The sequence below is a fragment of the Filicampus tigris genome, chromosome 14 (assembly GCF_054856515.1).
Source record: "Filicampus tigris isolate MCC_2025a chromosome 14, RoL_Ftig_1.0, whole genome shotgun sequence".
Taxonomy (NCBI): Eukaryota; Metazoa; Chordata; class Actinopteri; order Syngnathiformes; family Syngnathidae; genus Filicampus; species Filicampus tigris.
Genome location: NC_141230.1, coordinates 18136167 through 18162301, shown reverse-complemented (window position 1 = coordinate 18162301; position 26135 = coordinate 18136167). Strand labels below are relative to the sequence as shown.

The following is a 26135-nucleotide window of genomic DNA, read 5'->3' as shown; positions in this document are numbered from 1 at the left end:
TATTTATTTATTTTTTACTGTATATCCTGTTGTCATTCTCAGGAGCAGGAAGAGTTCTCGTCCCTGTGCGTGTGCTTGGGTCTCGCAGCTGCTGCGCCCTCCGTGGCTTCAAATCCTGTGAACAGTGCCTCGTGTCTGGAGTGGGCGGTCGGCGCCTTCGACTTGGTCACGCAGTGGTGTGCCGAGGTCAAAGAGCTCTCTCAGGTGCAGGCAGAGCAATCGCTGGTAAGCAGTCTTGGACTTCAACCCGGAATTTAAAAAAAACAAAAAAAAAAAAAAAACGGTGAGCAATAAATATGGGATGTACACGCACAACAAATTGGCTTGAATTAAATCCAGCTTTGAATGAGATGAGGTCTGACAGGGAGGGAAGTAGGGAAAAAAAAAAATGTGTCGCCGCCTAAATGTTTTCTCTCCTCCCTCTCATTTGTCTTGCGCGAAGACCTTGCTCGTCCAGGATCCCCAGTGGGCACCGCCCCGCCTCCTGCAGCTGCCTGACAACTACAATATCATCTTCCAGTACTACCACAGGAAGGCCTGCACTGTTTGTAAAAAGGTGCCAAAGGACCCCGCGCTCTGCCTTGTCTGTGGCGCCTTCGTCTGTCTCAAAGGGGTTTGCTGCAAGCAGCAGGGCATCTGTGAATGTGTTTTGGTAAGATTTTCTCCCCGTTGCCGTTTGTCAAAAGGAATCACCGCCTCATGGATGTCGCACGGCTTTTTCTCCCAATGTTTCTGTTTGAGCAGCACTCCCAACACTGTGGCGCTGCTACTGGCATCTTTCTACTGATTAACGCCTCAGTCATCATCATCATCCGCGGACATCGCTTCTGCCTCTGGGGTTCTGTTTACCTCGATGCCCACGGAGAGGAGGACCGCGATTTACGGTAGCACACACACGCACTTCTGACAATGACTTGGAGTGTAGATTGAAATGAGGGCCTTGACTAGTTCCGCGCTATTTTATTTGCTACGTGCGCTGGCCCCCGCATTCGCTATATCGTCCTCTTTCCCCGTTGAAGTGAATGAAAATTCCTGTCCCCCGAATAGAATGAATTCAACAGTTTGTGCATCCTAATTTCCTGCTTCAATGCCAATTAATGGCAACGCATAGCTACTGTTAAGTGACTTGCTAAGATGAGGTTATATGAGTAGTTTTTCACAGAGGATAAAGAATATATGACTGTGAATATTATTATATTGTCTGTGTGTTGCTGTCCCACTCCCCCCCCCCCCCCCCCCCCCCCAAAAAAATCTTCTGAGTGGCCGCTTGTATCGTGAAAACCTAGTAAGTCGGGTCACGCATGAGTTATAGCTTTATTGAAGGGACAGTTAAACGAATACAAAATACAAACAAGCCAACCCGACTTCAGCTCCTGATGTAGCTCACTAGGCCACACCCCTTTAAATTAGCTGCACCCCCTTGTTCACGATGGAGTATTGCTAAAAATGAAATGTTACCAGTTTTTTTTTATTGGGGGTGGGGGGTGTACAATCGATTAAAACTTGACAGGCAATCAACTTACCCGCTGACCTGAAGGGGACGCTGATGTCGGTGCCATCCGCGCCTAAACAAAAGCATGTTTTTAAAAAAAAAAAATGTATGAGATCCAAACCCACCTTTAAAGTTACACAGACAATACACGAATACAACAGTGCATACAGTAATTACACTTTATGAAACCATTTTTTTAACGTTCTCTTTTATTGTGTTTTATACAATACAGTGCTGTTTTTCCTTATTAAAATTAAAACTGATTAATTGCATTTAGAATTAGATGGATTGATAGTGTAAATGAAGGTCTCATATTATCAGTGATTAATTTTGTTATTTTTAATCTTATTTAAAAAAAAACAAAAAAAAAACTCAACACTTAGTTTGGGACATTGTTTTTTTTATTTTTTTTTATTTCACTCTAACTCCAGAGCTCACTCTTGTCTTCCCTCCCTGTTTTTGATTTTTTTCTTCCAGCCGTGGAAAACCTCTTTTCTTGTGTGAAGAGCGATATCGAGTGTTGGAGCAACAGTGGGTTTCACACACCTTTGACCACATCAATAAGCGTTGGGGGCCTCACTATAACGGACTCTAAACAAAAACAAACAAACAAAAAAAAAAAAAAATAATCCTCCAAAGTCCACTTAAAAACTGCAGCCCGTCACAGAGAAGAACACTATTTGCAATTTGTGTCGTTTTTGCCAGAGCGTCTTCCACGTTTGACAAAAACTTCCACTCAAAGTATCGGCGCCATGACCTCGGTTTGTGTGAAGTTTGGTGTACAACCATGAGGATTAACACGTGTGTGCATTCCCTTATGTTATCATGTAGTTTTCAACAGGGGGAAACAAAAAAAACACAATTTGGACACATCAAATTTATTTAAAAAAAAAAAAAAAGCAAAAAAAAAAAAGCACAACTTTTCCCAGAGATGTACCGTACTTGGTTTGGAATATTGGCTTTGGTATTTATTTGGACATATTTAAATATATATGGAATGTCTAGCGCTGATTATCCCTGCAATAATGCACCATTTATGATGATGTTCAAGCATATCCCTTTTAATCATGGTTCTGGTATGAGTTTCAAGCTCCTGACGGGTGCAGACGCATTACTACTACATGACATCAACACACTATGGAGTTTTTTCTTTTTTTTTTTTCGCAAAAGAGCAAAAAGGCTCTTTTAATGGGTCAAGTTGCAATCCATCCTCAGGAATTGTTTTTTTTTTTTTGCTGTTGAAAATAAGTTTTAGATATTTAAATAAACGCTGCTGCTCATTGTTCAAGTAATTTTAACTTTTGTGAAGGTTGCGCATTGAGGTTTCGCTTAGATCGCCGGGAACGTCGGCTCAGACTCGCTTTGTCAAAGGACGCGCGCGGTCACCGTTATTACACTCGCTGAAGTTAACCACGTCCTGCCTGAGATCTGCTTTTTTTTTTTTTTTTTTTTTTTTTCCTTCCTGATTACGTGTGGAGAATAAGCTCACGTGCTACAACAAAACATTCTTATTTCCCCCCTCAATATTGTGATTGCGATTTAATATGCGATTATTATTTTTTTTTTTTATGGTCCTCTTCCTATGTATTTTTTAACAAACAATACATTTATCTGGATTACAATTAACTATCAGATTTATCCTACACAAAAGTTTTGGTCATTACATTTAAGATAAGGTTAAACCAGCCATGAATTAATGTAAAAGACAGTTTATCTACTTCAATTAGAGTTAACTTAAGAAAAGCTTTCACAACAAGAACTTCACACAATTCTACCAAAAAACTGGCGTGAACATAAGTCAGTCAATCAGAAATTGGATTACAATAATGCTAACAAATCGGTCTTTATCACTAACTTTTCTTGTTTCCTGAAACAATATGTAAACATGAACTATACTTCTTAAGCGCTGACTATCTCGACACTATATACTAAATAAAAAATAAAAAATAGCTATACAAAATAAAATCCTACCAATTTGATATGTTGATTTGAATTTGACGAATTGTTCAGCCCCATGCACAAGTCAACCCGTGAAAGACAATGAAGGTCTGCACCCCAAAAACAAATGAACTGGCTGCATCGTAGAGCAATCGAGAGTCCTTTCCTGGTTCTCTGTTCATTCCATCCAACTCAATGGAAATGAAGTTGCTTTGAAAGACATCTTTGAACTCAATCTGAAAAGCTTTCTTGAAGCTGTCGACTATCCCCGACTCATTTGTCATCTGGCTGTGATTTGTAGTTGCATTCCAGAATTACATTTAGACTATTTTTTTTTTTTTTTGATCATCTGCTTTACACTGTGCATGACATCTTTTGAGCCGCTATTTAAGTGTCTTAGATGATTTTTTTTTTTATTTTATTTTTTTTTTCCTCAATGAACTTTTTGCTTTCTGGAGCAGAGTAAGTTCATCCAGTCGTGCCTGTGAGATGTTTTGATCAGCGTGAAGATAAAGTAAGCGCCAGTATCTCTGGTGTCAGATGCCGGGCTGCTGTTTTCAAGTTTTGTTTTTTTTTTTTTTTTTGGGGGGGGGGGTTAAGTTGACACTTGAATTATAAAAGAAAAACTTGCAGAAGTCATGCATGCTGCTTTTATGTTTACTAAGTTTCACTTTGTCATCACATTTGCAGTACCCACTTTGTAAATGACCGCAAGCAAATATCAATGAGTGTAAATTGTGATTGAAAGCTCTTGTGTGTGTTCTCCTGTGTGATTGAAGAGAGAATACAGTACATTACTGTAGGTGCAGAATCAAACTTTCTGATTTTGGCCAGAAAGTATGACTTGGACATTTAATGCAACATGTAATATATGTGAATAAAATATAAGCACACCGTTCTGTGTCCTTTGGTTTCAGTTTGTGGTGTCGTTAGATTTTCTTTAAGCAGATGCATGTTTTGCTTGTGTTATTTTATGTTATGATTTTAGTCGGTATAAGGTGGTGTTTTTATTTTATGAAACAGTCAGAGTGTTTATTTTAAATATTGTTTTATATAAAATGGATCATAAGCCACCTGCGTTTAGCATAGAACGCACTAATAAAGTTATGAATGTAATGTAAACTCAAAAGTATTTATAAGGAATAGCAGACTGATGTATTTACATCAGAAAATGAATTTTACTGGTATTTTTGGCAAAGTTGTCGCCAAATATTTTCTTTACAATAATATGTTGTATGCGCCCCCACTAGTCTAAACACGGCGTTCTGATTACAATGGCGTTTGTGGAATATGAGTTAAGAAGCAAAATGCACCCGTTTTTAGCCTTCTCAGGGGGCGGCCATTTTGTCACGTGCTGTCGACTGAAAATGACATCGCAGTTGCTGAGGTAAAGACCAATCACAGCTCCCCTGTTTTCTGAAGCTGTGATTGCAATACGTACACGGTCTCTCCGCCATCTAATAATAACGGCAGAAAATTATATCCTAACTACTTTCAGTTTCCCATCTTTCCCTCCGTTATTACGCATCGGCTAAAATCGGCCAATCAGAGTAATCAGTTACTCCATTCCATTGTTGGACTGTGTGTGTGACCTAGAACCCTCAAATAAATTCCTCGACCATGTGACTTGTGTATTTTCTGGATAATTGGGTTGAGCTTTGATAAACAACGGAGGCCTTGTGTGTAACAAACAAGAGCCATACTAAACTTGTGATTTCAGCCAACTGGACCGAAGCCCGGCCAGAGGAGAGGAATGTTACCTGGGTAGAAGCGGCGAGGTCAGAAATTCATTTCGGCCCTTCCTCCTCTGTTTTTGCTTCCTACTCAGGTGAGTGGACGCATGTTTTCCCCCGTGCAGGTTCAGCGTGCTCTACTCAGGTGTCCATAAGCTCATTATTAATTATTAAATTCCCTGACTGGCTGAAGGGACAAATCAGTTTGGATATGTTGCTATGGATGGTAAGACTAAAGTTTTTTTGTAGTAGGTAGTGCATAAAAGAATGCAACTGAGAAATTTTTTGTCCTTGTTTTATAGAGCTCAGAGATGGACACGAGGCAGCAAACAACAACGGGTAAGAATGAAAACTTCCTTGTTCAGAGCACAGTAACGCCATTATAGTTCACACAATGTGAAAATGCAAAAGAATACATTTTGTTGCTGTTGTAATCATGGTAGAAGTTGAATTTGCATGTTGTGTGGTCAGAATTAAACACTGGATTGTTTACCGATTAGCATCTTTTATACAATCGTGCTTATAGGTAATTAATAGATAAGATTGTAGATCATATATATATATATATATATATATATATATATATATATATATATATATATATATATATATATATATATATATATATATATATACATATACATAGACTGTACAGTTCAATTGTTCTTAAACCTTATACCAAGTAGGCTACCACCTAAAAAATACTTAGTTGATTGTACATTGTAAAAAAATAAAACTTTGAACCAATAAAATGGAGCATTACAGTAACACTCCATTCTGAATAAATCATGCTACCGACGTAGCACCTGCGGCTAATGTCTGCTTATGCTAGCGCTAATGCTAGCTTGGCGCTGCTATTTTGTTGACGCGGGATACGTGTTCTCTGTGACTGTTAAAAGCCCAAAAGAAGTGACAAAGTGACTAGTGTGTCAAAATTTGCCTCCCCGAGAAGGATATTCCCGTATAGTTTCAGCAAAGATCCCGAATCCCAAAGTAACAGTTCATCTGCAGGGATTTGAGATTAATTGACACTTCTTTAGTCACGGCTTGATTGGTTATCTCTGATTGGTTATTTTTCCTCCGCGCGGTGGTTTCTTAAAAAAACATTAGGTACAAGGTGCTTTCACTTCATACTGACAAAGATGGCTTCAATTAAAATGTATTGTTTAGAAATGCTAATCTTAAAAATCAAGCAAACGTTTTGAACTTTAAGTTAAAAAGAACGGCACTATTAAGGCAGTGATTATATTGCGTACCACTAGAGGGAGCCTGCGCGCCACACTTTGAGAATTACTAGTGCTTTCCTCTATTTTCTTAAAAACACATTTACGTCATTAGCACAAGTTCGTTTCAAGTTGTTCAACATCAAACAAGTCCCTCATCTTGCTCGGCTGGATATTTCAGTGCACTGATAGATTCTTTAGTGTACACTATATTGAGTTAAAAGTGTTTCTTCATGCACAAGTGAGTCTTTGGTTGTCCAGGGTGACAAGGGCAAGTAGCTGCAGCCCTGCTTGTGGCTGCTAAGGTTTACCGCAAATCCTCTTTATATCCCCTTAGAAAGGATTATGTCGTTCACAGGGTGTGTTTCCCCCCCCCCTCCGCCACACACGTATCAGCCAGTTGACAACGTGCCGTTCCCGCAAGGCTTTAAACAGAGAGAACGAGCAAGAGTGATTGTTGAAAGCAGAAAATGAGATTACTCAAACTGAACCTGGCAATCATATGCATGCACCGGCAACATCTTTAGGTACACCTGCCGGTAAGGTCCAATTTGAGAGCTGCGCAAGGTTATTGTAGTGAACGAACATTAACAAAAAGACTCAAACAAAAATTGTAAAAGACCTTTTCCTTAACGAAGTAAAAATGAGAGTAAAAAAAAGAACTGACTGAAAATACACTTTGTTTATAAAACTACGTAAACCAAAAATGTGGAACGTTTTTGTCTTTTTCAATTAATTTCACACATACTTGGGTTTATTTTACATGCTTTTTTATTTCTGTATTACTGTACGGCTTTTTATCTTGCCCTCAACAAATACTGTATGTAAATAAAAACTAATACTCAACCTAATGAAAACTAAAACAAAGAATTTGCCCCCCAAAAATTCCAAGTACCAGTAGTAAAAACTCACAAACCCGCCTAAAAAAACTAAATATAACTACCGGTAACGGAATTCACAAACTCAAAAGTCGAAAAGTAATAAAAGCTAACTGTAATGGAAAAACTCAATGTCTTTACAAATGCTCAGTTTTGGGTGACACTATCAAAGTGTATTTTATTACTATTATAGCTAATAGCTCATTTTTTTTCTGTCCCCACAAATATTGCCTAATATACTGAAACATGGGTGCTGTCTTGTGCTGTCGCAGGGAGGTAAACAATGAAGGGTAACTTGAGCTTGACCATGTGGGGTCACTGGTGTCCTGTTCTCAATCAACTGCATCTGACTTTTACCTCGCAACAAACAGTTTCTCTGGACTGTCGCGAAAAAAAAAAAATCCAACCCGGCATATGGCTGATGTCAGTGTTGTAGTACACCCGGGTTATAATAGTTTGGGATTTTTCATTATAGTTTTTTCGTCGTTTTGACTTTTGTCTCTTTAAATTCAGTTAGTTTTTAGTTCTTAGAGCAGGTTTTTAATTATTCGTTTTTAGTTGTGTTTTCGTTATTTTGAGTATTAGTTTTAGTTAGCACAAGCTGGTTTTAATACCGTAGATTTTCCTTTTTATTTTATTTTATGTTATGTTTGCTTTGTAATTAGGTATATTATTGTAATTTTAGAGTTTTATTCTTTATGCATAGCACTTTGTTGCAGCTGTTGTTAAAGCTGTAGAAATAAAGTTGAGCCGCGTCACTCTTCGCTGTTTCGGGGCGAGCAACGAGGCGCTCTAAAACAGCCACGCCAGTGGACTATCCCGAAAGGAAGGTGCTTGTTTCTAATATTTTGTCTATTAGATGAGCTCTTAATTTGTGCTTTGTACTTCATGAACAAATGTTAACTTCCTCTCTGAAATAATTGACGAGCAATGCATTTAAACATGCGTTGAAATGGCAACCGCCAACAAAACGGGGGGGCTTTATTTACGCGAGGTTGCCGGATCAGGAGGAGTCATGTGACCTGGCAACCACCGTCGACTTCCTGGTTACCTGCGTGCAACCCGAGATGCATCATATCAGCGGCCATTATGAGAGCATACACCTGCCACTTGAATATTTTAACTCCGCTGCAGATCAAGTCACAAATTGCCGCTAAATTATTCACCCTCAGTTTAGTATGAATCAGCCTGCATCATTTTGGCGTGGAACACTTTCACAGACGCAGGTATTTACGACTCGGATGTGTTTTTCTCTTCAGCTTTTCTGAGCATTTTCATGAGTAATCGGTAAAACTCCAAACTTGACTTGCTGCAGATTAATGATGTTGTGGTGGACCGGCTTACATTTAGTTGATTGATAAGACAAATGTAGAGCGTCATTCAGGAAGCCTTTTAAGGTCGGCGATTCACTTTTTAAAAAATTTTTTTCAAGCTTTGATGGATAACTCCAGATGACGCAGGATTAGCAGGCAATTATTCAAATGCGAGCTGCATCAGTATGTCCAATTGCCGCTCATTGAAGGACAGCATAAAGGATTTTTTTTGTTGGAGCTGTGAGACGAGCCTTGTGGTGTAGCTACATGCAATATCTGCATTACTCACCTCGAGTGCCCCGTCGTTCATAAATATGTCCTAACTCCGTTTGTGTGCGAGTAGCCGATGACTCTCCGTCAGGGTCACGCCGCCTCTGGCAGATTGTCCACACAAACATCCCTCTCCATCATGTCTCTTGGGATTGTATATCCCCGCTATGGAATATCACAACATGACAGTGCCGTTTACCGATTAATCATATCGTTTGAGGATGTTCAGGGCCTCTTTGACCCTTCAGACTTGGCATCATTGGTCACACACAAATCACCACAAGAGTGTGATTCATGCTGGTGCTTTTTTACATGGCTGTCGGCCATAAATCCTTGCCGCCGTTGTCATTTAAGACAATGTTGCGTAACCTTTTTTTGCGTCACGCACCGGTTTCATGTAAAGCAAATATTTTGACGGAGCGGCATGGAAATAAATGGTAATTATTTGTGAGTTTGGGACCATCCAGGGTGGTGTTGCCGTGTCTTTGAAAGCTTGACTGCAAAAGAGATGATGAATAATAGGGACCGACCAATATAGATTTTTTTCTTTACGCTGACGTAGGTTCTGATATTTTGGCGTAGTAAAACTAATTAATTCAAACAAAATGTATATACTGAAATAATTTTTGGGTCCCATAACTCTTGAAATGGTACTCTGGTCTTTAGTATATATATTACTTTACAACAAAGAGAAAAGTCGGCAAAAATGTGATGATTTGTTATTTATTTATTTTTTTTTTGCAATTTGGGGGAGGAGGAAATGTTTGAATGACGAATGAATTTTTAGCATCAACAGCGTCAATGAAGTTTGAGTGCTCTTCGCCCTCCTGGGTAGTGGAATTCTCATGGCTATTGATTTCGCTCCAGGGGGGCAATATTGCAAGAGCAGTTATCAAGCTTGCATGTCTGCATTAACGATTGATTGATTGATTCATTCATTGGCTGATACAGGGAGCGACACATAAAAACAAAGTGATCATAAAATTAAATAGAATTTAAGGACAATTTTTGCTGTTTTTTTTTTTTTAATGCTTTAGTTCAATTGGCATTGTTGCTCCTTCTGGTGTGCACACTTTGGCCACCTGGGGGCAGTACAGTACATATGGATACTGACTGAGATGGTCAAAACTCCTCAGTAAACCGCAGTAACAACGGTTAGTCTTCGTAGAGGATAAAGAATATATGCCTATGAGATTTGTTATATGACTATATCTTGCTGTCCAGTTTGTGCTCAAATATCCTTTGATGCTATTAATTAGCCCATCTGTTGTGTTTTGAATTCTTTGCAAGCGTGAAGCTAAACAGCTTTGCTATGTGGTCTTTCGTCTCAACGATAAAATGTTTTCTATTCGGCCCGTGTCCCGACCCGAAATAGCTGCTGGTAGTGGACCGCTGATTTAATAGACAGGCAACCTTCTTTCAGAGCGTGTGCAGCGAAAGTTTGCCACTCATTCACACCGCCGCGTGTCAAGCTAATGCCATCCAATCCAATTCATCTTGAGGAGATTGCACTCCTGTGGGGAAAGTGGAGGAGGGGAGCCAGCGACGCGTCCCGGTGGACAGCGCTAAGCTTGCCTCAGTCAAACGTCGCCTGTTGCTCTTGCCGGCTGTCTCTTGAATTATGATCGCCAAACTTTTGATGTAAATTGTGCTCAGCGCCAATGAGTCAGAGGAAAGTAACGTTTGCCGTGTAAGTACAGCCACACCTCGGTTGTCATCCTTCGCATTGCTGATTTAGCGGCAGGCAGAACGAGTGTTGTTGTTTGTCAATGACGCCAATGAGAAGGCCTCGCGGGAATCAATGTTCTGCGCTGTCCTTTGTAACATTGGCATGTCCCACCGCAAATACTTTATTGCTTTCATTGCCGGCTTGTTTTGAGTTTTTATGCCGTGCCGCAACTGTCAAGTCTTTCTGGTGTGCAGTTTTTTTTCTGGAACAGCAGTTTTTCTATGAAGTATGAACATCCTTTTTTTTTTTTTTTTTTTTTTTTTTTTGGAAAAAGTGAATTTTAGACTAAACAAAGGCAATGTTTTAACAACCTATCCAAATTACCCGTCGTATATAAAGGGAGAACAACAAAATTGTATACTCGCAGTTGACTTTCTTGAGGTGGAGCATGAAACCAAGTTGATTCTGTTGCTTTTGAAAAATTGTAACGGTCATGCAAGTTTGAAAAGCTGTAAACAGCTGTAAATATTAAAAGGTGAAAAAGCAACAGAATCAACTTGGTTTCATGCTCCACCTCAAGAAGGTCAACTGCGAGTATACACTAAATGGTTCTTTTATCATTATTTTTGTCGTGTTATTGTCACTTTAGCTGTACATATTGTACTGTGACTATACGGCACCTAATTTATCGTCGCTGTCCTGTGAAAAAAACCCTTATGTCCATTTTTTTCAATTTTCTTATTTTTCACGTACATAGTGTTTCCACGTTGCAGACATTACAATAAAGTGAAAATGTAAAAAAAAAAACATAACATAAAAAACATGGACATAAGTGTTTTTCACAGGACAGCGACAATGTGCGCATCAACTTTGTCACTTGTCGTTATTTTGCAAAAAAAGTTACATTAGCAATTCTATTCTCATTGCACTTTTCCTCTTTGCCACAGGTAATGTTTGTAATGGCTAGGATTATAAAAGTTTGGTCATTTTTATTTCATTTTGACTTGAACTTGTATTTTAAATTCACCCAGTTTTAATTCGTTATTAAAGCACATTTGTTAGGTTTGTTTAATTAGTTTTTATTTTGTTTTAAATGCTTTGTTTTAGGCTAGTTTGATTAGTTTTAGTATTAGTTTTAGTTTTTCAATAAAGCATTTGCCAACCGCAAAATAATTTTTAAAAAATCATCACTAGCTATAGTGTAATGAAGTAAACTACAATTCTCAGCTGACTGTTTGTCATTCCTTCCTCTGTAATACATTTCAAACTAAAAAAAGGTTTGAAGGTTTAAAGGTTGAAAATGAAAACAAAGAACATTTTCGCTATAATTATAGTTCATTTTAGCTTGGTTTTCCTTTTTGTTGAAAGCATTTTCTTATTTCATTTTGTTAATGAAAATGTTATTTCGATTTTAGTTTCACTTATTTTCTTAGTTTTCTATAATATAACTATAATAACCTTGGTGATTGCAGTGCAAAAAAAAAAAAAAAAGTGACTTTCACCGAACCATTTTACTGTGAGTGTCTTCTTTTTCTGTCCGGCAGCCGGTCACTGTATGGAGTATATCCTTACAAGTCCAGCATGATTGGCCTGGAGAACCTGGGAGATCCATCTGACAACTGGGACATCGTGGAGACCATCGGTAAAGGGACGTATGGCAAAGTCTACAAGGTGACCAGTAAGAAGGATGGAAGTCAGGCGGCAGTCAAAGTCCTGGATCCCGTCAATGTAAGTCATACTGCGTATCAATCAAGCACCTAACTTAGGTTACAAATATTTTTGATGTGCACATGCATGTTGTATTTGACCTTGCCTGTTGCAATGCGACTTTAAATACCGCGGAGCCTTGTTATCATGGGCCGATGGATTAAAAAGTCTCGAGAAGGTCAAATGAAGTCGACCTGTAAAAGCTAGTAGTGCATTTTAGGTTCATCCTGAAATGACACCTGAACTTTTTGTGAGCAGTTGTATCTGACATGACTGTCGTGCTGGACTTTTTGAAATTGCCTTATCGCAGCATACAAGGCACACCAACAGAGTAAGTTGCCTGTACTCTGTGCCGTTGTGCCGCCCTTCCCCCGTTGCTATACATTGACATCTCCCGCTTTGAATTCATTTCATGTCATGTCTTCTAATTCAGCTTTTCCTTAAAAGTGGAAGTCAACCCAAAACACATTTTTTTCCAAGAATATGTTCCCAGCAGGCCCACCAGTTGAAACCCGGCATTCTGAAAAATGTTGCATTTCGTCGCTGTTCTGTGAAAAAACACTTATGTCCGTTTTTTTTGTTGTTTTTTTTTCCAATTTTCTTATTTTGACGTAAATGGTGTTTTCGCGTTACGGACATGAATGTGAAAACTAAAACATTTTCCAAAATTGGACATAAGTGTTTTTTTACAGGACTTTTTACGGTTTGTGGAATATGAGTTGAGCAGCAAAATCCACCCGTTTTTAGCCAGCTCAGGGGGCGGCCATTTTGTCACTTGCTGTCAACATGAAAATGACTTCACAGTTGTTCAGGGCTCAGGTAACGACCAATCACAGCGGACCTGTTTTTTTTTAAACTGAGCCATGATTGGTCGCTATCTGAGCCCTGAGCATCTGTGATGTCATTTTCAGTCGACAGAATCGACAAAATGGCCGGCCCCAGAGATGACTAAAAACGAGTGGATTAACTCTTCTTCCGCAAACGCAATATTTACTGTATCAGAATGCCGTGTTTCAACTAGTGACCCTGCATAGAACATATTCTTGAAAAAAAAATGTTTGGGTTGACTTCCTTCCCCTTTAAAGTGGTAGCTCCTGCTTTAGCCGTATCCTCCCGATAAACCCGCTCATTTATTTGTGTGATAAGGACTCCTTAGTGTCTATCTTAGACTTGAAGTGTTGGACTGAGTGGATGATGCAATCCCCATCCTGGCAATTCCATCCACCAAGATTCCGCCCTTGATGGCCGTTGGGATGCGGCAGTCTCCCGTCTCATCCCTCTGCCTGACATTATCACGCAGGCATCCGGAGAGGAGTTCGTTTGCCCTTAACTTCTTTTATGGAAAAATACCAGCAGAACTAGTTTCGCTCACCATTTCTTCTATGTCCTTGTCTTTCAGTCATCGATTAAATTGCGCAACAATTTAGTCGGAGATTTTACACAAGTCATTTGCAATATATCCCACAAAGTCATCACGGTACCTAGAAAACAGGTGAGCCGAGAGCCATTCCTCCTACTACTACTATCGGTACTACTACTACCGTAAATAATAATACTACCGATATTGCTCGACTGCTAGAGCCAATACAACGAACTCTACCCCCGCTTTCGCTACCACTACCACCGCTACTACATTACAATACATATTCATATGGCAACTGACATCCCGAGAACTGCGTGCCAGAGACCCTTGTTCTCCCTGTTGCTCGTTTGTGTTTTTTGCACGCGGTACAATTTGAAAGCGGGAAAACCCAAGACGAGTAGAGCCGAGCCTGTAAAATCGGCATTTAATAATCCAATGCAGCCGATGCATCGATACCTTCCATCTTTTTTCTTTGTTTTCCGTTCTTGCCAAAAGGATGTGGATGAGGAGATCGAGGCAGAATACAACATCCTGAGGTCCCTGTCCAATCACCCCAATGTGGTCAAGTTTTACGGCATGTTTTACAAGTCGGAAAATTTATCAGGTGGACAGCTCTGGCTGGTGCTGGAGGTGAGCACTGCACCAACAAATGTCCAAATACAGCTTAAAAAAAAATCATTCAAACACATTTTCCTTTTTTAAAATTTTTTTTTACACAAAACATAAAGAGCACAAACGTTTTCCTGTATGATATAAGACAGTGTAGTCGTGATACTACTGGATTATCTATCTCCTCCACAGCTCTGCAATGGCGGTTCTGTCACGGAGCTCATCAAAGGGTTGCTGATGCGAAGCCAACGTCTGCAGGAGCCCGTCATAGCATACATCTTATACAGCGCCCTCCTGGTAAGCTGCTAACGTTAGCCAGGAGGTCGGTATGCGACACGCAGGGAACATGCTGAGCGTTCATGGTGACAGCCCAGAATCAATGTCTTTGCTTCTCAGCGGCTCGCTTTTTGTTTTGCTGTGCATCACAGCTTGCACGAATCCTACTCGTTCTCTCTCCTCTCACCCCCAAAGGGTCTCCAACATCTGCACAACAACCGGATTATCCATCGGGATGTCAAAGGCAATAACATCCTCCTGACAACTGGAGGCGGAGTCAAACTGGTTGACTTTGGTACTGTATTTTGGAAATAATGGTTTTCATTCTGCGGTGGAAAGCTGGAGAGGGGCGTACAGTTTTGCGGTTGCGCTTTCGGGCTGAGGCGCTGTTCATTTCGCATTGTGGTTGTAGTTTGCACAAGTGTATATCTTGTGCTCATACCCTCGTTACATATCGTCGCTGTCCTGTGAAAAACATGTATGTCCAATTTTGGAAACTTTTTTTAATTTTCACATTAATACCGAAAAAAACACCAGTCATGTAAAAAAATAAGAAAAATGGAGATAAGTGTTTTTCACAGGACAGCGACTATTTACTATACAGCAAATTTGTCTGATCAATTATTTTTGGGCTTGGGGGAGTTTCCATTATTCGCTGAAAAACTCACCTATTCATTGTTTTTGTGCTCCGACCTAAGCTATGTCTAATAATTTAAAAAATGCTTTGGTGCCATCTTGTGCTGGACAACTGTAATGAATTGAAAGGAGGAACATCATTTAGTTAGTCTTGCCCAAGAGAGAGAACAAAAAAGTTTTTTTTTCCACCAACATATTGCACAGTTGTAACCAATGTACTATAATTCCACATCATTCCATATCATTTAATATCTTTCCATATCATTCCACGTTTTTTCACCAACATTTTGCACATTTTTAACCAATGCACTGTAATCTCATTCCATATCTACATTTTTCACCAAAAGCATTCCACATGATTCCAATCATTTAATAACTTTCAATATCATTCCACATCACTCCATGTTGTTCCACATGGTTCCATTTCATTCAGTCCATATTTTTTTTTTTCATTCGCCATTCACACTCACTTTATCCAGTAATTGCATTTTCTACTATAATAAGCCTTTTGTATCTCAGATTGTGGCGGTGCAAAGCAAATGAAGTGAGTTTGTAAATAAATCCAGAATTCGAATATATTGTAAGATCCCCTTTTGTCACCACGACGTGGTTTGATTTCATGGACTGTAGCCTTAACCCGAGGCTATTATAGCTCATTTAAATTGCATTATTTTGCATATTGAAAAAAAAGAAGCTGTTGTGGTAAATGACTCCGAATCCCTCAGGCGTGTTTATATCCTCTGTCTCGTGGAGATGAAGTGGACTCCTGCTGATAAAAATCTGTCCTACATAATTTGAAATGATCACAGCCCTTTGTTGTTACCGCTTGGCAGGCCGCCTCAATAAATCATATGCCGGCATTTATTATTTCACTGGAGCGTTTGTCTCACCGCTTTTAAATAAACATTCCTCCGATGTGTGTTTGTTTTGCAGGGGTTTCAGCACAACTGACCAGCGCGCGACTACGACGGAACACATCCGTCGGGACCCCGTTTTGGATGGCTCCTGAGGTCAGACATGTCCCTTTTGGTCCTAAAATGTCCAACATGACTTGTTACAAAGGCGGGGAAGTGAGAGGTTGAGCTATTTCTGGACGCCGCTCCCCCCTGTGTCATTATGTATTCCCCTCCACGGGAGCACCTCTTGAGGTCGCCTCAAGGTTAATAGCTGGGAGACCGTGGACCGCCAGTTCCTCCGTGGCAAAAAATGAAGTGCCGTGATAGGGCTGTAAGAAAAGCACCTCGGGGGCAATTAGAATAAACTCAGCTGTGTAATGTAGTGTCAATTATAATTATTGACTGGGAAGTTCAGTGAAGTGGCCAGTAAATGGGCAGTTTGTCATGTCTGATGCTGCTGGGGTTTTCATCATAATAACAAGACTGCATTTTTGGGAAGATGGATTATTGTGTGCCTCATAGGAGTTGTTTGGTTGTTAAACAAGCAGCAATGTTGATGGCATACGGTGTAGCAACTCGAAAAGCAGCTTTATGTTATCACTATAGTGAAAGCTCGCTATTTTTTTTTCTCAAGAATATGTTCTATGCAGGCCCACTAGTTGAAACACAGCATTCTGATTAATATTGTGTTAAGCAGCAAAATCCACCCGTTTTTAGCTAGCTCAGGGGGCGGCCATTTTGTCACTTGACTGAAAATGACATCACAACTGCTCAGATAGCGACCAATCGCGGCTCACCTGTTTTCTGAAGCTGAGTTATGATTGGTGTGATGGTGTGTGGTGTCATTTTTAATCGACAGAAGTGACAAAATGGCCGCCCCCGTGAGCTAGCTTAAAAACGGGTGGATTTTGCTGCTTAACACAATATTAATCAGAATGCTGTGTTTCAACTAGTTGGCCTCCATAGAACATATTATTGAAAAAAATATGTTTGGGTTGACTTCCGCTTGACAAGATGGGGCAAATTCATCTCCATGGTTGCAATGAACAATTTAATATTTGTTAATGACTGCATAAATCCCTCCCGTCTTATTAGCAATTTGTGTATTTTTGTTGCCATAAAATAATTATTTCTATGCGCGTATGTTATTGATTTCCCTGCAAGGTTCACATTTAAATAAAAACTGAAGCATTCATTAGCTTTGTAAGTATTTTTATTACTGCAGAATCTAAAATATCTATGAGGTCATGATGTACTGCAGATTGACGTTGTTTGGATTACTACAAACAAAGTTTAGTTACTGCCTATAGATGCCACAAGGTGGTAGCAAAGCTCCTTTTACAAGCTCTTACCCCTCACTACAAAATTCATTGGCACAAAGATGCCACAACTTTCAATATAATTCCATGTTGTTCCACATTATTCCGTTTCTCTCAATCCATATTTTTTCATTCAGCATTCCAGCATTCACACACAATTCCTCCAGAAATGTCGTTTCCTGGCGTCTCAGAATATTTAGCATTTTGGATCTCGGATTGTGTTGGTGCACCTAATGAAGTAAGTTAAGGTATAGGTAAAAAAAAAAAACAACAACAACAAAAAAAACAATGGACTACTAATTACAACCACAATAATGAAATATATTTATAGCCAACATAAATGAGTAGCTCTCTAACAATGCCATTTAAAGCCGACCACTGTTTTCTGCTATAGCTCTTGGTGTACCTAATGAATTGTCTGTTGAGTTTGAACTAAATGGATTGCATTCTAGTGATCTCCCGCCACGTCCATATTGCTGTTGGCAGGTGATAGCCTGTGAACAGCAGTACGACTACTCGTACGACGCCCGCTGTGACGTGTGGTCTCTGGGCATCACCGCCATCGAGCTCGCGGATGGAGACCCGCCGCTGGCTGACATGCACCCAGTCAAAGCCCTCTTCAAGATCCCGCGGTGAGTCCACTAGAGGGAGCCCCTGGCCTACAGCTGTCAGAAAATGTGGGGAAACGATTTCGATAGCATTTCCCACATAGAGGACTCACAAGGTGCTTTACAGAATTAAAATACAGTCACTCATATATTAAATACAGATTCACAACAGTTAATAATGAGGACAAATACATGTCTGAAGATATTGGCGCACTTGCTGCAGCTACACACAGTTGACCTTCTTTTATCTGCACTATTGTGCAATCATCACCCGTTAGGTGGAGAGGTGGCCGTCTGATTGCAATTTGCATCGCTGATTAGCTCCATTCACACCGAGATGAGACTCGATGAGTCGGAGGGCTCCGGATGGCATGCGGAAAGAATTTCATCCACGTTCAATTTAAAGCAAGTAAAATCATGGGCCTTAAGAAGGGGAAGTCAACCCAAACATATTTTTTTTCAAGAATATGTTCCCAGCAGGCCCACTAGTTGAAACAATTCTGATGAATTTTGCGTTTGTGGAATATATGTTAAGCAGCAAAGTGCACTCGTTTTGAGCCATGTCTGGGGGCGGCCGTTTTGTCTTCTGTCGACTGAAAATGACATCACAACTGCTCGCGGCTGACCTGTTTTCTGAACTGAGCCGTGATTGGTCGTTGTGAGCAGTTGTGACGTCATTTTCAGTCGACAGAAGACAATTCAGTGTTCCCCAGCGATAGAATTGCTTTTAAATGCCACAAGATGGCAGCAAAACTGTTTTGTTTAAATGAAGCTCCTCAACTCACTTCAACGCAATTGCTCAGGCACCATGGTTAGTGGTTAGGACGTCTGCCCCACACTTTTGAGGTTCTGGGTTGGAATCTCGACTCGCATCCCCCAAACTTTGGTGGATTTATTTATAGATGTGAATGTGAGTGTGAATGTTTCGTTTACATGGCCTGGCTGGCGATTGACTGTCGACCAGTCCAGGGTGTACGCCGCCTCTCTCCCCAAAGTCAGCTGGGATCGGCTCCAGCTCGCCCGCGAGCGACCCTAATGAGGAATGAGAAAATGGATGGCTGGTTTGAAATATACTTCTTTCCTGGTACCTGCTGGAATCAAAATAGATAGTTTGCCCTTTTGCCGGGAAACGGCGACCGCGCGGAGACGGTTGCCGTATAAATCACAGCCAACGTGTTGAACCGTGAAATGATTCCGTTAACATGTCATTTATCTCAAATATATTTTGCCGCCAAGGCGCCGCGGCAGACGAAATCGCCAAGAAATCTGGTGTAAATGATGACTCCGGTATGAATGACTTTCTAAATAGGGAAATGTGTTCCACCTTTGAGTTTGAAGTGGAGCTACGGGTGATTCATGACCGGGCTCGGATGAATCCATCTTAGCAGCTTTTAATGATTGTGAAAACTTGATCTTTTTTGCCTATTCGATATTTCAAAAGGTATTAACAGAGGTGCCTTCTCTGAAGTTATGTCCTTGACTATAAGCACTTAAACGTGTCGGGAGGATTCTTAGCATTGTCGTATTTTACAGTTGCATGTGCTTAATGTGTCAGACAGATTTAACTGTCATGTTCATCCACTGTGACATTCTTCATGTCATGGAATATATGTTGTAAAATTCTACAAAAAAAAATTACGCAATAGTCAGGTTCTCGCTGTATATTTACTGGCAGCAGTAGGATTTGTGATGCTATTTTTTTTTCCTCTGCTTCTCTTGTCAAATTGAAATTCATTGTAATCGTATACACTGATATGGTACGTTTGTACTTATATTCGTACTGTTGCGATACTAGACTGATACCACTTCTCCAGCCTGATATATACCTTCGGGAAAAATTACTGTGAGTCCTAACGTGTTTTAGTGACAAATGATTCTATATAATATTATATTTGACTGGCACTTGCGCCATGTTCTAGAAAAGTTTGTGTTTTGAACGATATTTGATTTCAACAAAAATATTTTTTCGTTCCAAAAAAAAACCGTATTGGTACTTGGTATTGGAGAATATTAAAATGTAAGCGCTTGTACTTGTCAGTCCATCAAAAAGTTTTATTACTGCTTGTAATGGTGCATATACAGTAGGGCTGGGGAAAAAAAATCGTATCGCGATACTTTTTATGCCGATACAAGTATCGATCCGTTGATGAAGTATCGCGATACATTCAATTTAATTTTCGTTGGGTAGCGATATTATGAAATTATTTGATCTTTCCATATTGTCCGTAATGACATTCACACTAACATGGAGAAGCGAGCACTATTAAAGCTCAGACTTTTTTCCCAAAGTCACTGATAATCCAAATTGCACTCTTATGTCCAAATGGTGATGTTCTGAAACAGATTGGGACACACACAAACACACCCCCCCACACACACACACACACCCCCACACACACACAGACAAAAACAGACTTTGAAAAACTATTGACCTATACGTCTGATTGCATTATCGATTGAACTATTTGAGTCCCCGGCATCCATCTGCATCAGTCCATTCACTCCTGCCGGAACCCTTTGTTATCACATGACCCTGTGATTACAGTATCGAATCACATTGTTATGTTTCCACGATGGGAATTTGTGCCCAGCTGGAAGTGGCTTTAACCCCAGCTGGCTATAAACATCCTGTGAGCTCCATGAACTGGGGTCACCTTCGTGCGTGGTCTCTTTATGCTTTGGAAATACGAGCTGCTGGGAGAACATTCACACGTCCGTGCCGCGTGGTTTAAATGGCGGCTCGCTCCGGCTGCTATATTACCGTACTCGAGAAGACACCTTTCCTTCCATTTCCCGCCTTTCCGCCTCGTATTTGATTAATTGAGTGCGCTGCGGTGTAATTGACAGATGTGAGCTCATAATAACCATGAGTGAAGGTAATGGAGCATGTCAGAGGGTAAAGTTGTAAAATCAGCAACTGCAAAATGAATTACAAATACAAATATGGCTTGCGGTATTTAATATGCGCAAGGTTAATATCTCGAGTCAATTTAGTCTCCGGTGCGCCGCCTCGCATTGCCATGCTACATCAAAATGTGGCGTGTGTGTGTGTGTGTGTGTGTGTGTGTGTATAATGCTAAAGGTTAGAAGCAAAGATGGCCGAGGTTGTTTGTTTGGGCCAGATCCTGAAGAAATAAGTAACGAACATGCATCGATCAAAGTGGATGTCAACGTGAGGGAGGGTGGAGACAACCAAAGATTTTTTTTTTTTTGTTCCCAAGTAGGGCAGCACGATATTGGAAACGCGTATCGATATCGATATTATTGCGATATTGCGATATTTAACATGTACCTAAAGAAATGACATTTTTATTATCGAATGAAAGAAGTACATTTTTTTCATCTGGCAAAATAAGCAAGGACAATGTGTTCTTAGCTAATTAATTGTAATTCCCCTCGATAATTTTCGATATATTGTGCAGTCCTACTCCCAAGCGCTCACCAAAAATTTAAAGTGTTGTCGCCTTCATGCTAAATACAACAACCCACTTGGAGGAAATTGGTCAAATTTGTCCTCATTATAGTATGACACACTTTTTGTTTTTGTTTATGTTTATGATTTCTGACCTCAATTCCTAAGCTGGTTCAGCTATGAATATCGACATTAATGCTCAATTTTAATTTACATGGTTTGTCACCAATTGGTCACCCAATTGAGCAAAACTGCTCCAAATATGATAATGCATTCCTACACTAATGCAAAGTACAATTAACACCTCACTGATAGTGTCAATCAAAACTATTAAATACAAAGCTTTTATTATCTTTGCCAAGGCAGAATTTCTTCAGATTCAGTCCCACGTAATGTTTTGGGCGGCCTGCGTTTTTTCTTATTTTTTTATTTTTAATGAAATGCAACCGTTAAATAACGGCAGAAGAGATATAACATCCTGTGGGATGTGGAGGATTATGAAAGCTGCATACTGAGTACCACACTAAAATATTTCTTTGGTCTCATTTTTGTCTTTCTGCGAGGCTTAGCGCCAGCCGTCAAGTGCCGCTGACACCTCTCTGATTTCGCCTCAATCCACGCCGAGGAGCGACTTGACAGTGTGCGCTCTGCCCGGCCCGCGATTTGAATAAGCCATTCATGTTTACAATGTGAGCCTCCACTCTCACCAGTACTCAGAAGGTACAAATAGAAGTGGCTGAATTTTCCCAGCACAATAAGCACACTTGAGAGCGTTATCGCTAGCGCGCGCGCGCGCGTTTCTCTATCGACGTAGTAACGTATAAGTAGTGTGTTACGACATCAAGGCGAGAACATGTCTGCGGGCTCATATTAGAGGTTCCATTGAAGCAGACACTTTGCCGGCTTTGATCTGCACTTTGCAAAGGATCGGCTGCCTGAATGCTTTATCGCGCGGAGCTGTTTGAAATGACACATTTTCCTCCCAAAAAGGAGTCGCTGTAAATGAGGGATATGTATGCCTTCCTGTGGTTTGTTTAGGGACAATTTCCTCTTAACGGCTTTCTTAGAATCTAGTCAAATTGTATGCAATACATGTGATGCGGTCATAAAATACATTCATCAATTTTCTGTAGCGTTTGTACTCATTTAGTATTGCGGGTGACACAACCGAACATTCAATATCACAACTGCGAGCCAGATTTGGTAACCACTAGGGATTTCGCAATATCATGATATGGCGATTAAAAAAAAAATATATATATATATATATATTGGTGCCCCGGGGTTATCCGTCATCTAAAATCACCACTGTTCCCGTCATGGAGTTCACGTGAAGAGTGCTGGCCTCATTATAGATGTCCTCCATGAATGCTGCTGACAGAGGCGAGACTTGCTCTCATAACTTGGAGCTCCCAGTCACAGATGCCGCCTGCCAAGTACACACCGAGTCACTTACGAAGCTGGACAGCCACCAAGGCTTCCCCAAAAAGTTCCTCTGAGCTTGTGCCAGCCATCATTTGTCAACTGACTGGCGATACTTTGCTTCTGTCATGTCACTGGGAGGCAGTTAGCCCAGTCCGACTAGCCGAAAAGATGATGATTGATTTATTTATTTCTTTTTTTCATCTTTTCTGATTTTTCTTTCAGAAATCCCTCACCTACGTTGCAAAATCCGGAGCAGTGGTGCAGAAGCTTCTGCCATTTCATCGGACAGTAAGTGTCATCGAGACTTGCCATCACTTTCCGCAGGGATCAATAGCAAGGCCCGACTGATTAATCGGCCGATATTAGCTCTATTAAAATTAGCATAAATCAGTCCAATTTTTGTAACGCATTTTTGCTCACCGGTTTTCTTTTTTTAACATACTGTGAGGCAAAGATAATGACGTTAAAAAAAAACTTGATTTTTGCCGATTTTTCGCTCTGTATTAAGTTAAGCAGATACTAAAGGACAGAGTTATACAAAACAGTCAGTGATTCATATCTTTATTTTTCTGAACACTATATGACTAAAGAAGTTATTTTATTAATTATCTTTTTTTTTTTTAAATCGGCTGATGAATCGGTTATTGTCATTTTATTCTGCCAAATATTGGAGTCGTCATCGGCCGCAGAAAATGGGGGGACGAAGCTACGACTGCGTGTAATGTATTGGCATTTCTTCTTCCATGGAGTTTTACAGTATAAAAAAAAATTGTGTGCCACTAGTGGATATCACTGGAATTACACCCCACATAAAATAGTTATAAACTGTTACATAATTATTTTTTTTCACAATTTTTTTTTTGCAATATAGTGGAGGGGGTTTACTGTATATGCACTGGCCACAACGATATTATATTGCTGTTGTTTGCAATGTTATCGAACTACTGAGCGATCCAAACAGAAGAGTACTATTGTAGGCCCTTTTTGTGTTTTTTAGACTTCAGCTCTTGCTTGGATCTCATTAGAGCTTGAATGCTTCAGGGATGGGCATACTAAGTGTTACATCAATTAATTGATTATTAGTAATTCCTGCGGAATTGATTGTTGATTAATCATGTCTGAAAGCGAAATAAAGTGCAACCACCAGCGAGGTGCCGTTGATTTTTGGTTGTTAGATCAAAACTCGTACAGGATGTCGACTATTGGTAGCTTCAGCTACACTGTTTCAACTCCTTCAAGCAATGTTATTCTGTTCGGTGTTCAATGTTAAATGTTCATCCCGTGTTTTTAATCCCTACTAAATGAACAACAATGAACGTTTAAACAGCGAGAGATCTGAAATTGATATTTTCCAGGCAGATTCTATCAACCTTTCGTGGCTTTGTGTTCATTGACTTTTCATTTGTGTAAATCTGCCACAGGGGAACAAAGTAATTCACGTGAGTTATCACCTCCATCAGGGACCAATAAATAACTTTTCATTCCCTCGCAAACACCGCGTTAAAGCTTATAAGATCAGTGCTGCCTTGTACGTGCTGCTCCAAATATATATATAACCTTAATGTTTACTACACAAGTGTGCCGGTCCCGACCGGAATGATAAGAGTCCATTTGAGTGGAGGATTATTTGATGGATTGTAAGGGAGTAAATTACAAATAAATACAGTAGGCTGTCTGCTTTAAGAGGCCGTTTGCTTTGTATGATATTGATTAGTCAGGACGCAGTCAATCAGTGTTACGCCTGGCAAATTGGGAGTTTTTAATACTTTTCCAAATGATGCTGCGTCATTTGCAAGCATTTCCAAGAGGATCTTAATCGCTGGATTGTGTGACGTCACCTCGGCATTCATCTCGTCAAACAAACAAGCCCGACAGAGTTAAATTGCAAGGAGGCTGGACAATGTTATCAGGCTTTGCAGACCGTTTGTGGAGCCTATCTTGTTTGCGTGCGCTCGTTTGCTAAGTGTGTGTACGCAAACGTGCGCGTAGGCTGTTTTTCCAGAATAATAAATCCATCCGCCGTGTCCGCACTTGTGCAGCCAGGGAGCTGACTCGTGTGACAAAGTGGCTCGCCGTTCACAATCCCGCCAGCGCCGCTCCGCTAATAGCGGCAAACCTCGGCTGCTTAATGTCCTGACACTAATGAATTCACGGAATTAACTTTGAGAGCACAAAAAAAAAAAAGAGGAGAAAACAGAGATTAGCTGTTTTAAGTGAGATTGTTGTTTACCGGCTATCTTGTGTGTTTGGTGTTGTTCGAGTCTTTAGCCGCACAGGTAAATGAACAACACAAAGGCGGATTCACTCTCTCAAAATGAGTTGATCAGAAAAAAATTATATTAAAACGTAAAGTGGTGTCCAGTCCACTTAAAATTCTCCTTTGTAGAGACGAGAGCAGGCTAACAGATGTGTCACCATGGCGGCTATTGTTTTTTTAAATTTATTATTATTATTTTTTTTTTGCCATGGCAGGGCAAAGGAGAGCATGAATGTTAGCTTAGCATTGCTGTCGGCGCACAGCTCAAAAGGGGTTTGTCTTATCTACCGATTCATATATGATTATCTTGTATAATGGAAGAAGTTCTTGTCATGTAGTACGTGTACATGTTTCTTGAACATGCTATTTTTTGGGACGGTTTTACGGGTGTGTTTTTGTGGCAAGGTGAAAAATATGAAGCGCGCTAACAGGAAAGCGCCTAGCTGCATGCTATTATCACCCTCACAAGTGTCAGTGAGGTAAGTTTGGATACATTTTAAAACTTTTCAAACAGTTTCAAAAAAATGTTACATTTATTTCCAATAATTGTGTATTGTACTTGGCTCTGAAGTGGGTGGTTTTGGCCACGAGAAAAAGTACCTCAGTTTAATGGGCACTTGGCGTTAAAAGAAGACCTATTCGACCTATTAGTCCATTAAATGAATGTTCCACTGTATGTGTAAAGGTGGTGCCTTGAGATACAAGTTTAATTTGTTCTGTGGCTATGCTAGTAACACAAAACGCCTGTTTGTGAAATCATATGTCACATTAGCTGTTTTGTGCTCAAGCCAAAGTCCTATTTTATATAAAAATAGAGTTTTATTTCCATCTTGTGGTCTCTCAGAAAGCAACTTTGAGTGAGTAGCTTCATTTAGCCAGTCCGTAGCCTTGTCTAATAACAAAAAGTGATTTGCCGCCATCTCGTGGCAACCGTCGGCAATTAGAACCCTTTTCGGGTACCCGTCGATTGCTAAGGGCTTGATTCCTATTCCAAATTTGCCTTTATCTTACAGTATCTATGCCAACAACATATAGTGAAGTCAGTCACCCGTTGCTATTCATACAACAAAATAAGAGGCCCAGATTTTACACCGAGAACGTCAATTAAGAG

General features: G+C 40.1%; 2 protein-coding genes and 1 long non-coding RNA gene across 8 annotated transcripts in view; 2 read left to right on the top strand and 1 right to left on the bottom strand.

Annotated features, from left to right (window-relative positions):
• The window catches only part of ubr3 (ubiquitin protein ligase E3 component n-recognin 3), a 33153-nt gene extending 28829 nt beyond the window's left edge, over positions 1-4324 (top strand). For both annotated transcript variants that reach the window (XM_086050891.1, XM_086050890.1), the window contains 4 exons: positions 43-225; positions 443-652; positions 745-884; positions 1970-4324. In XM_086050891.1, coding sequence (XP_085907017.1) covers positions 43-225; positions 443-652; positions 745-884; positions 1970-2087 — 651 coding nt within the window. In that variant the 3' untranslated portion in view covers positions 2088-4324. The remainder of the gene's footprint in view (positions 1-42; positions 226-442; positions 653-744; positions 885-1969) is intronic.
• LOC147136640 (uncharacterized) lies at positions 9-5484 on the bottom strand. Its single transcript, XR_015089477.1, has 3 exons — positions 5191-5484; positions 1524-1565; positions 9-240 (listed from the first exon to the last, which is right to left on the bottom strand). It is a non-coding gene; the product is annotated as an uncharacterized LOC147136640 (long non-coding RNA).
• Positions 5101-26135, top strand: part of myo3b (myosin IIIB) — an 81776-nt gene continuing 60741 nt past the window's right edge. The window contains exons 1-11 of one of the 5 annotated variants that reach the window (XM_086050892.1): positions 5167-5258; positions 5357-5389; positions 5466-5502; positions 12061-12244; positions 12534-12554; positions 14082-14216; positions 14388-14492; positions 14667-14766; positions 16041-16117; positions 17809-17954; positions 22990-23055. In XM_086050892.1, the coding sequence (XP_085907018.1) occupies positions 5383-5389; positions 5466-5502; positions 12061-12244; positions 12534-12554; positions 14082-14216; positions 14388-14492; positions 14667-14766; positions 16041-16117; positions 17809-17954; positions 22990-23055 (878 nt within the window). In that variant the 5' untranslated portion in view covers positions 5167-5258; positions 5357-5382. Of the gene's footprint in view, positions 5390-5465; positions 5503-10380; positions 10538-12060; positions 12245-12533; positions 12555-14081; positions 14217-14387; positions 14493-14666; positions 14767-16040; positions 16118-17808; positions 17955-22989; positions 23056-26135 lie in introns of those variants that run through there. The other 4 variants (XR_015089476.1, XM_086050893.1, XM_086050895.1 and 1 more) reach the window with 4 other exon arrangements.